Genomic DNA, 11,302 nt, shown 5'->3' on the forward strand with positions numbered 1-11,302 from the left:
GCGGGTCTGGAGCGTTAGTGTACCCTCACGCTCCAACTCCCAGAAATGATGTAACTACAAGAAAGATTAATAGATTAATGCATATAATTTCAATAAATAATGTACAATCTGAAAATAAATAGATATGTAATGTGAATATAAGCGATGGAACAAATGGTGAATTCTAACAAGTGAGAAAATGCATTATTAATTGACCAACAACAAAAATTGGAGCAGCTGTTGAAATTACAGAGATAACTTTTTGTCTATCTCAAAAGAAACTCAGTTTCTTAAACCTTAAAACATGTGAGTTCATTAATTAAGTCAAATATGTATATCAAAGCCTTTTATAAACACTTATGAAGGTTATCTGTACCAGAAGGGTCACAACACATGTAACTTCCACCTTCCACAATGATGCAACATCACTACACACTACTTTATGACATTTGTTGCACGTGTCCTTTGTTTTATTTTGATATTATTCAATGTTATATCATCAACTAAACATGCTATGATTCATATAGGCTTTGATTTTGGTGAATATGATAGTTTACTCATGCCTGTTGTGGGGATTTTCACAGATTTTGAGAGTTAAACCTTGAGAGTCCGATTATAGATGATCCCACAGACCAGTTACTACTGTACCTGAAGCTGTTGCTCCATCAGACTCTAGCTAACATAAATAAAACAACTATCAATTATCCTCAAGGGTTGGGGTCAGTAACAAAAAATTGGCACGTAAAGCAGAACTGGCAAAATGTGTTATAAAATAAGGGGTATAGTGTCAAAGTGGTGTAAAATGGCTCAGTAGCGCTTCCAAAGCAGAATCTTAAGTTGCACCAAATTGCACAAAACTTGGCGGAAATATGTCACAGCCCAAGATATTGTTTATTATTTAAAAATAAACAAATAAATACCATACTACCACTGTGAGTGACTTAAAACAGTTTTTTTTTGTTAATTGGAAACAAATGCATTATTTTGTGTCCAACTGTGAAATGCAATAACAAAATATCACTGAACTTCTGGAGTGAATTTGCTGCACTGAAAGTAAAGGGGCACGCCCCACTTTTCAGTTTTTCATTTGTTAAAAAAGTATAAATTATCCAATAAATTTGGTTCCACTTCACGATTGTGTCCCACTTGTTGATTCCTGACAAAAAATTTCAATTTTATATCTTTATGTCTGAAGCCTCAAATGTGGCAAAAGGTTGAAAAGTTCAAGGGGGCCGGATACTTTCACAAGGCACTGTATATATTCAAATCTTTTAAATGTACTTAAGACAATGGCCTTGTTTTACAGACGCCAATATGTTTCTACAGTAAGAGACATAAGCTTAAAGAACATCTTTAATAGCATGCAAGCCACTGTATTTAGCAAAGGACCCCTCCAAAAATATCCTCCAACAGAACACAGAGTATTTATTCATTCGTGGTACAACGTCTCCTCATTTTAAGCCAATCTGTGCAACACAAGATAACATTTAGTAGATCCCTCCGATACATGAAATTAATCATTTCTGTTGTGGAAAACCATACACAAAGCAACACAAGAAAGAGGAGTGCATTTATCGCTGGCTGCCAATCACCGAGATCTGATGTAATGCTGCCCTCAAGTGACAGCTTTAAATACAACAGTGAAATATTCAGTGGAAAAATGAAAGACAGACAACAGTGACATGGCTAGATGGTGACAGAAATTAATCTTCCCAATTATACTTTCACAATAAATAATAAATAAAATTGGAATAACAAGAAAACAAAATCAAACACCAGTTTTTACACACCTACCTATTTACAAAGGGTTTTTTTCTTCATTCCACTGTGTCAGTCACCATCTGCAACAACATCTTTACATTATGTATATTTACTCACTGGTTATATTGTTATAAGGAGAAAATAATTTCTTTGTAGTGAAAATATTTTAGGTCACTTCATACAAAATAAAATTAAAATGTCAGTGTAGGGTGAAAAGGTAAGTTAAAGTTAAAGAATACAGCCCAGAACCATTTGACTTCATTAAACTAAAATCTAAGAAGGCACAACTCATATATAGTTATTTATAGTCATTTTTCAATGACTATAAAGTAACGTTTTTAAAGGAAAGCTGAGAGTTGCTATTGGTTAACACCAACAGACAAGGACACCACATTACAGCAGTTCTTTTTTTAGTAGTATTCAACTCCCCAAAATGAAACATTGCACTGCTTTGTGGCAGTTTAGTTATGTTAATGGGGTGGACACACACACACACACACACACTCATTCATCATCGATCAGTTTCTCAGCACCATTCTCCACTTGTCTGCCAGTGCTGCCTCCTCCCTCCTCTCTGCCTCTTCCATCCTCCCCCTCCTCCTCTTCCTCCTCATCATCATTGTAAGAGAGTGACTGGCAACTGTAGTTGATCATCGTGCGGGACAGGTCCACTTCGATGGGAAAGACATCTGCCTCTTTCAGAACAGCATAGCACTCGTCGTAGTAATGCGACATGCCTGAGACGAAGCGCTGCAGCTGGAACACAATATCCTGGACTGTGGACGAAGACGAGAAGAAGTAATGAAAAACTGACTGTGCTAATGATATTAAATGAGGTGACTGGAGACAGGCTAAGCTAGTCACTTTAGAACATGTTTTAAGCACTTTTAAAGTGTTTCTGCTCCATAACGTTCCATGAAATGAAGAGCGACAGAAGAGTGCATGCACAGCAAAGGGCCGATAGCCAGGCTTGAACCCAAGACACTGCAGCAAGCCACAGCTTTCAAGCGCCCTCTCTACCAGGTGAGTCCCAACACCACTTAAACTCACACATCTTGTTTTAAATATTAAATGACATGAGCAAAAGCCTGACTTTTTGTATATGTGACACAATACAGCCTAAAATAAAATCAAGAAAATGCTCAAACAATAACAGACCATGTTTCTGATCTAGCAGCTCTATCTTCTCCAGAACATCCTTCCTCATTTTGGCGAAGCGTGCACGAGCTTCCTGCCGACACCGCAGCACCAGACGGTACTCATAGTTGCCAGTGCTCACACGATACAGAGGCTCCCCCATTGCCTGCAGGAAGAACCATTTCAACAACCAATTCACTACTTCACATTAAAACCAGTTTAGTAATAATACAACCTAGTGAGTGACTGTGAGTAACAACTTTGCACCTGTTTGCAAAAAACGATTCAAAGGGCTACTCACAATACTGCTGTATTCCTCATCATCCATTTCCTTCACCTTCAGACAGTATGACTGAACGACACAAGAAAATAAATGTATTACTTGGATGACAGTGAAGACACACTTGTTTAGTGCTGTGTCATTCACCAGAACAACAAAACATGTCGCTTTACCAGATACTCAAACTTCACATCCAGGTACTTGCGAATGGTGAGCTTTGTGTCAGGTATGGCCTTGTGAAGGTACGTGTTCAGGTCATGGAGCATCTGTATGAGACAATCAGGGGTTTCATAAGACAGCAGACAAACCATATGAACACATGCTGTATGTGTTGGACACATGCAGTTGTCTGCTTTTTAACTTCCTTGCATAATGTTTGTTTTCACAGAGTAAAAAAAAGCATTTTCCTACGTGACCGGCCAGAGCTGTTTAAAAAACAACTATGTCAATCCAAACTCTAAACTATACTCACTGGTTTAATGGTCTTCAGTAGCTGAATTCCATATTTCTCAATGTTGCGGTGGGCATCTGCAAACTTAACAAATGCCTTACTGGCTGCAGCCTGGGGCTCTCTGACTCCAATGACAGAGAAAACGTCACCAAATGCTGAAAGGACATGTAATTAAACACTAAAGCAGAGATAAATTGAGAACCACTGATAATGTGGTGTTTGTTTTTTTTCATTTAAAACAAGACACACAAAAACAATTGATCAGGAAAACTCACCTCTGTGAGTTTGAGAAAGCTCAAAAAAAGCTCTGAGCAGCCTCTTTGTGTGCTCCATCAGCCCTGCAGGCAAACACAGTCATGATGTCACACTAATATGAACATCCTGCAAAACTGAACTATCACATTACTCACCATGCTATATGTAAAACATGCTCACCAGCAATGGCATTCGCATTTACAATTGTAACAGCAATCCTAACTGAAAACATTGGAGAATGTGAGCTGCCACTCACAGTTTCTGAAACTGATCATTCATATGAAAGAGAGAGAACATTAGCTATCCTTGGCTGACTTTGTTATCAATGAAGCCAGTATTTCAATTTAACTTTTTTAATGGGTCACAGTGACACCCTCATGTGGGGAATAAAGTGGTAGAAAATGGATGGATAGTTGTTTCCCTAATCTCCGATGACATATCATGCTAATATTATGTATCAATATAATAGGTTTCTCATATTATTATATAATATAGCTTACTTATACAGTACATTTAACACACTGCATCCATTAATCCATTTAGTGATGTAATTGGTCTTAACCTTTGTAGAGCTCTGCTGTTTTCTCCAGTTCTTCCAGTCTTTTGACCAGTCCATCTGTAAAGTATTGTGAATTAACATGAGTACAGTCTTACCGTGCTATATTCACTCGATATGAATAAACTCAGGATAATCATTCACTGAAATAATCTCACCATTGCAGAGAATAGCTCTACTGAGTCCAAGTGCATCTGCCGTGCCTGAGCTCATATTCTCCACCAGCCGATGTTTGACCTTTTTAAGCACTAACAAACAAAATAATGATGTAAGACTGCGAAGGATCATCTTTACAATACATAATCCACAGAAAGTAATATAAACAAATTATGGATCAAGTAAATGACAAACCTATATCCAAAGACTTCCCCTGTTTTGGGTCCGCCTGCAGTTTGTTGTAGTGGATTGTTGCTTCTCCCTGATACAACAAAAAATAAACCAGATCTAAAAGACCATCTGTAGAAAATAGAAATCTTCCAATGGTTTACTTTTTTAAATTAACAAATAAAATTAGTTTTTTTTTTCATTTTAATTCTGAAAACAAATATGAATGTGTCACCTTTCATGCTTCATGGTGCCATGGGTGAATTCACATGTGGTATTTGTAGTGAATGGATAACAGCAACACAATCTAATCCTTTAAATTCCACAATCCAAACTCTTTAATCCACCATGCAGGAAGTCATGGATTTTTTCTGGGTGTGAACAATGAATGTCAAAACCAACATGGCCATTTTTTGTTGATGACGTTGTGCTAAATGCTAAAGGCTATTATCCTGACCCCTTTGGCATTGTTTGGTAAATCAGTTCAGTCATTCTTCTCCACAGTGCTGTGGTGGGTGATCAGTAAACTGTTGGACTCCTCACTGATGAATCCTCCATCTCAGTCGGACAGAAAAAATGTGAGTAACACTTTATTAATGGATAAATCCATGAATGAGTTTATTCATGTCCCTATACACTCTATTTCTCATTATTCGTGAAAAGGCATTTATCAACAGTGGAGCAGAACAGTTTACTTTGGTGTTTTTTTTTTATTGTTAATGAAAGAGCACTGTGGTCAAAGTTAAGACAGGGTGTCTATAGCACTGTAGTAAATGAGCCATTTGACCTAATCTTGATATTTGTCTGGTGTTGTACATACAAAATGTGATTGTGATTGTGAAAACGTGTATACCTGGACAGCTTGAATCATCTTGGCCACCTCCACTTTAGTTTTTCCCTTCACTGGTTTGCCGTTCACACCTGTGATTTCATCACCTGCTGCCAGTGTCCCATCCAGAGCTGCTGGGGTGTTATCAAAAACCTGTGGAACAACAAAAGCCACATTTTAAAAGGTAACAATGGCATGGGAGTATAGACATTTAGCCTACAATTTAATCAAGTATTATACAACTGGAAGCATTATAGAAACATTATGTCACAGATTTGAAAGCATTTTTTGTGACATTTTCTTCTGTACCTACTTGGACAATGTAGAGACAAGGGCAGTACTGTGCCCCACCACCAATGCTGATTCCAATGAGGTTATTAGCATCTTTCGTCAGACACACAGTACCTGGTACTGTTGGTATTCCACTTAAAAAGAGAAAAGATGATACACTGAGCATTGTAGCATTTTCACTAGTCATGATTTGGGACATTTGTAATGTGCACAGAGTTATAAAGTGCTTAAACACAATGGATTACTAGAAGGTTCAGATAATTAAAATATTAAAACAAAAAAAAATTGTGACTTACAGCTTGTCCTCTTCTAATTCATAGTCCATGTCTGTACAACCTGTGGGTGAACATAAACAAAATCCATTCCATTGCATGATGTGTGACTCGTACAGTTGAGCACGAACATGATGAAAAGTCTACGTTTGAGCTACATTGACAGAAACAGCGACTATAATGTGCAGGTCTTTCTAGCAGAAGAGCTTCCCCAGGACACCGAAACACACCAGCTGCTGCAGCACAGCAACAAACAACGGGTAACTAGCACAAAATGCTGAAGATCTAAAATTAGGCAGTAAAATATTTTGAAATAAATAAATCTCTTTAGCTCAGGGCATGGACACGTGTTGACAAAATAACTAATATATCAATGACAGTATCGGTACGATGACGGAGGCCATGGATAAGAAAACCGCTTGCTAACTGTGGCTAATTAGCTGCTAGCTACTCTAGCATAACAGCAGGTTAAACTTGTTCCTAAACGTCAGTATGCCTTGAAAGATTTACCTCTTTGTGGACTTGAAAAGGTTTACCGTGTAAATTCCGCTTATTATGAAGAAAAAGTTAAATGCATTTCTATATTTCGGTCCTTTCAGTGCGGACTATCTAGGTTTCACTGACAGCTCCTGCTCTGTTTACTTTATTGCGTGACTTCCGGCATTATAGCGGAAGTGTGGCGCAGGTCCGTGTAGTCAAGTAGTCAAATTGTTACTTGCTACTACTATTACTACTAATAATAATAACAATACATTTACTACTTCTTATTGTTATTATCATCAATACAAAGCAAATAATAATGAGTTTTATTGAATTATGTGATGAACTAATTCTAAATACATAAAATAAATATACAATAAAACAAACAATAGTAAACACAAAAGTAATACCCAACATATAAAATGAAATACATTTAGTACCATGTAACAATCCATGTAAGGTTTCCATAAAGTGCCTGATTTAAATTTTTAATTGTTATACAGTATTCCATTTGTGAATGTAGTATTTCCTATATATTATGGACAGATTCAAAATGAAGTTGTTTTTTGCTACCAGTATCATTCTTATCATACATTACTATGCCAATGTTCTAATGTTCTTGTTTTATCAAACCAAAGTACTTTCACACATTAAATGGATAAAACAGATACATAATCTTGAAACTAAATTATATGATTTTACTGTTTTCCAGTGGTGACAGTGATGAACTGCAACAGATGAAATAAAAAAAGAAACTCTTAATAGATTTAGTTTCATTTTTAATCTACTGTTTGAATACAACATATACAGTAAAGGGTGGGAGGTATTTCTTCTCTCTGATGTAATCTGTAAGCTTTGTCTTGCAGACCCTCATCCAATGTAAACAAAGCCTCCCAATCGATTTTGTTATTCAAACTTCTAACTGTGTCTTACTCTGTCACTCTTGTTTATTGATTAAAGAGGCAGTTCATCTTATCTATCTGAATTAAACCAGTAGTGGTGATCAATCAGAGAAGTGTCTCTGCATTGAGTAGACTAGCTGATTGTGAAGATAAAGACTGAGTAGCATTGTTCATGTTAAAAGTCCTTTACTGTATCTTCAGTGATTTATGTTATAAAAGCAGTGAAGCGGTCACATACTTCTTTTTTTTGTCTTCTGGGTCTAAAGACTGTGCCTGTGTGTCAAAGCCACCATCCTACATCTTCCAGGATTCTTCACTAACACCAGGATTCAACATGAGCACAGTAAGTGTACATCTGTTTTATTTCACTGTGCTGTAGCCTGCAATTACTGCCTGCATTAGCACTTTACAGGTTCAGATACCAATATTTTATAGTTAACAATAACTTACGATACTTTTTCATTTTCTTATTTCATTTTTGTGTTTCTCAGCATTTTGAAGTGAAGAACGTGGCTCTGCAAAATGGAGATCGGCTGAAAGTAAAGGGAGTGATTTTGCCAGATGCTCAGAGGTAAGCTAAACACACACATTACCTTTATTTATTTATCAGCCTCTTCACTGTATAAAAGTATGTTTTTATTATGGCTGAGAAAAAAAAACAATTACAGCAGTAAAATCTCATAATCGGTTGAAATATTTTACCCCAATTTGTAAAATGTTTTTTTCTGCACATAAAGACGCTTGAAACTGTCAACTTGCAGTCAGGAGTGAAAATGTATTATTAATTGTTTCATTATTATTTTAATTACTGACTGATATGTGAAAATCTGGGTGGGTTTGTATAACTGTATAACCTCCGGATGTTTAAATTACATTTCTTGTACAAACTTAGATTCCAAATCGACCTTGGCCGTGATAAAGATGACCTGGCACTGCACTTCAACCCTCGTTTCCATGACGACATTGACGGAGCTGTGCTTGTGTGCAACTCAAAGACTGCTGGTTGTTGGGGAGATGAGAAACGGGAAGTATACAACCCCCTAGAGAGAGGCACAGATGTCAAGGTGAGGGAATCTGGCTGCAGGCAGAGCAGTTGAACAAAGCTCGATTAAAAGTTTGGGTAAAGAGGTTTTAAGTCCTGTGTGCTTATCTTAGGAGGTTTTAATATGATGTCAGTCTCAGTTTTTTTTCTTCCAAAAATAAAACATCTTTTCTTCTATAGATTGTATTGAAACTGGAAGGAGACATGTTTGAGGTGGAACTACCAGATGGATATGAAGTCAACTTCCCTAATCGTGTTGGCATGGATGTCATCAACTTTGTCCGAGTCACCGGCGACTTCAAGCTGACGTCCTTCAAGATCTGCTAAGAGATACAGTTGCTCACACCTGTGTTTACTAGTTTGGTTTAAGGATGACAATTTAAGACTTGATCACGTATAAAAAATATCTTGCTAGTCAAGTGATGTAGTCCCACAATGGAAGTGTGTCTTTATTTAAAAATGTCGTGTTGTGCCCAAGAATATTAAATGTTTAAATTCAAATAATGTTTGTCTCTGAAGAGTCAGTTGTATAAACTGTAAGCCTTTATTACACTACAAGACAACACAACAAGAGAATGGTATGCCAAAAAAGAAGAATATATAAAATGAAATGTAAAATAATACCAATATAAAAAGAACATCTTATTATGATATAATTAGAAATCATTTTGAAACTTTTTTATCATTTAGTATTGGCAGGGGCAATATTGGCAAGTAACTTCAACTATTTTTTTTTTTTAAGGCTTCTCACTGGTCAATGTTAATTCTTCCCATTCCCATTCCCTCCTGTCATTAAATGACCACTGTAAGTACTTTCATTTTCACCACTTTTTATATGCATGTAAACACACACTAGTTTAAAGGCATGATATGTAAATATGTTAAACTGAGGGAAACAGGTACTTTACTCCAAAACCAAAATCCAGTTAAAAGTGTCAGTTGCCAGGAAGATTTTTTTAGAGCAGGTAAAAAAAAAAAGCTGTAATAAACACTGTAATACTGCTTATGTGTCCTACAGTCTATTTTACTTTAATAAACATCAAACCTATTTAGTTGCTATTATTGGTCTGATATAAAAAACATTATATATGTTAAATATGTGATGTGCACTCGACAGACACTGGTTGAGGCTCAGTCGCATACCTGTACAAGAGAAAATGATGACGTTGACTTATAATATACATTTGAATTTTTCCAAAATATCGCCATTTAGTATAGTGAGCACAATCAAATCAGAACACAAACCGAGGCCTGCAAAATGATTTTTTTTTATTATTATTTTTTATTAAATGTTTTTCTCGAATATAAAAACACAATGAGCTGACAAATGTCCATCTTGTATTAACCAGGAGGTCAGATGATACCAGACTTTAAAAAGTCATCTATCATGTAATGAATGCTTCCCTGAAGGTTCCTGGTCTGTACTTAAATCAAATAAATCAAGAAAGACATTACATATTTAAGCTTGTTATAATCTCTCAAGAGTGTCAATTACCAGGACTGCACAAACACAACTCTTTCTTCATATCTTGACATTAAAATCAGGAAAAAATATTGATTACATGGCTCCAGCTTCCCCCTCGACCCTCATATGGAGGATAAAGCGGTAGAAAATGGAGAGATGGGTGACAAAGCATATGTTAAACAATAATATGACTAGAACCATAGGTTACCTTTCATTTACATCATAAATTGCAAATCAAACCACAACTAGATCGGCAATTCCGTGCCGAAATTTCGAGGGTGCCTGCAGTTCTTGCGGCATGTGGAAGTTATATGGCCGGAGATTTGGATCCAATCCACCTTGTAAGTACTTGGACATATTTTTTAAGTTTTAAAGGAGAGAGAAGTTATATGGCAGTTTTTTGCGATTTTTGTGGCCATGGTTACTTGAAACGCTTAGAAATAGTCATCGCACACAAGTCCCGGTCGAGCCGCACGTTTTGATATAACATGTGTGGGGGTTTTCTCAAAACTGTGGGAGGAGTTAGACGTCAAAGTTTTGGGTGGAAGAATACAGAGAGACTGACAAGCCCCTCCCAAAGTCCCCTCTGCTCCTTACACACGCGTACGCACACACACGCAAACACACGCTTGTCTCTATCTCTCCAAAACCAGCAGAGAAAGCAGAGAAAACAGCATGTTTTAAAGTTGTCATATTTCAAGAACGGTTGATGATAGAGATAAAATTTTTGGTTTGTGAGCGTCAGGAGGCTTTCGGCAACTCCCACATTTAAATTTGTGACAAACGGACGTGAATTGACAGAGAAATCACAGTATTAAAATCACTCTCGTCTTGATTTTTCCAGAACTCAAAAGCAGACATTTTAACATTGAGGTGGGTGGAGAGTGTGACCATGACTCTCTGCGCTTTGAGGTGATTTTAAGAAAAACTACAAGTCATATGAACATGAAAACACACACAGGGTTACACGACACCCATGGCAACGTTTTGATGTAAAAATTATCAGTGTAGGTTGGAAATTGTGGGCAGGAGAGGAGTTTGTTTAGAGATTTTTGGTGATTATTTTGCTGGATCTCGCTAGAGTGGCCCACTCTAGCGAGATCCAGCAAAATAATCACCAAAAAAACCCACACAAAAAACCCACACACTTCACAGACAACTCACACAATCATTATAAAATCAGAAAGCGTCGAAAAAAAGTACAAAACGTAAACTGCGATTGTTTAAAAACCGTAATATGTATCAAAACTTTGACTTAGGTCAGAAAAGTCCCAAGTC

General features: G+C 36.7%; 2 protein-coding genes across 4 annotated transcripts; one reads left to right on the forward strand and one right to left on the reverse strand.

Annotated features, from left to right (window-relative positions):
- Nucleotides 1-1,319: 1,319 nt before the first annotated feature.
- Nucleotides 1,320-6,806, reverse strand: pick1 (protein interacting with prkca 1). Its single transcript, XM_044050926.1, has 13 exons — nt 6,646-6,806; nt 6,160-6,199; nt 5,886-5,997; nt 5,597-5,725; nt 4,771-4,837; nt 4,578-4,667; nt 4,426-4,479; nt 3,884-3,946; nt 3,630-3,763; nt 3,331-3,423; nt 3,179-3,229; nt 2,899-3,043; nt 1,320-2,516 (listed from the first exon to the last, which is right to left on the reverse strand). Exons 2-13 carry the CDS (start codon nt 6,186-6,188, stop codon nt 2,245-2,247), a joined length of 1,239 nt encoding a protein of 412 aa, XP_043906861.1. The 5' UTR covers nt 6,189-6,199; nt 6,646-6,806; the 3' UTR covers nt 1,320-2,244.
- LOC122785215 (galectin-1-like) lies at nt 5,023-8,995 on the forward strand. Of its 3 annotated transcripts, none has more exons than XM_044050937.1 (5): nt 5,023-5,321; nt 7,784-7,860; nt 8,009-8,088; nt 8,410-8,581; nt 8,740-8,995. In XM_044050937.1, the coding sequence occupies exons 2-5, from the start codon at nt 7,852-7,854 to the stop codon at nt 8,884-8,886; spliced, it is 408 nt and encodes a 135-aa protein (XP_043906872.1). In that variant the 5' UTR covers nt 5,023-5,321; nt 7,784-7,851; the 3' UTR covers nt 8,887-8,995. The 3 variants fall into 3 exon arrangements, with proteins under 3 accessions (XP_043906872.1, XP_043906871.1, XP_043906873.1); XM_044050936.1 differs by lacking the exon at nt 5,023-5,321 and adding an exon at nt 5,697-5,756; XM_044050938.1 differs by lacking the exon at nt 5,023-5,321 and adding an exon at nt 6,197-6,395.
- The last annotated feature ends 2,307 nt before the right edge of the window (nt 8,996-11,302 follow it).

The sequence above is a fragment of the Solea senegalensis genome, linkage group LG19 (genome assembly GCF_019176455.1).
Source record: "Solea senegalensis isolate Sse05_10M linkage group LG19, IFAPA_SoseM_1, whole genome shotgun sequence".
NCBI classification, from domain to species: domain Eukaryota; kingdom Metazoa; phylum Chordata; class Actinopteri; order Pleuronectiformes; family Soleidae; genus Solea; species Solea senegalensis.

Excerpts from the sequence above, each read along its gene's own strand:
- pick1 (XM_044050926.1), bottom strand. The coding sequence starts at position 6,188 with ATGGACTATGAATTAGAAGAGGACAAGCT. Across the intron at positions 5,998-6,159 it reads GAATTAGAAGAGGACAAGCT|TGGAATACCAACAGTACCAG; the intron begins GTAAGTCACAAT and ends TCTCTTTTTAAG. Across the intron at positions 3,947-4,425 it reads AACAGCAGAGCTCTACAAAG|GGCTGATGGAGCACACAAAG; the intron begins GTTAAGACCAAT and ends GTTTGCCTGCAG.
- LOC122785215 (XM_044050937.1), top strand. Across the intron at positions 8,089-8,409 it reads ATTTTGCCAGATGCTCAGAG|ATTCCAAATCGACCTTGGCC; the intron begins GTAAGCTAAACA and ends GTACAAACTTAG. Across the intron at positions 8,582-8,739 it reads AGAGAGGCACAGATGTCAAG|ATTGTATTGAAACTGGAAGG; the intron begins GTGAGGGAATCT and ends TTTCTTCTATAG.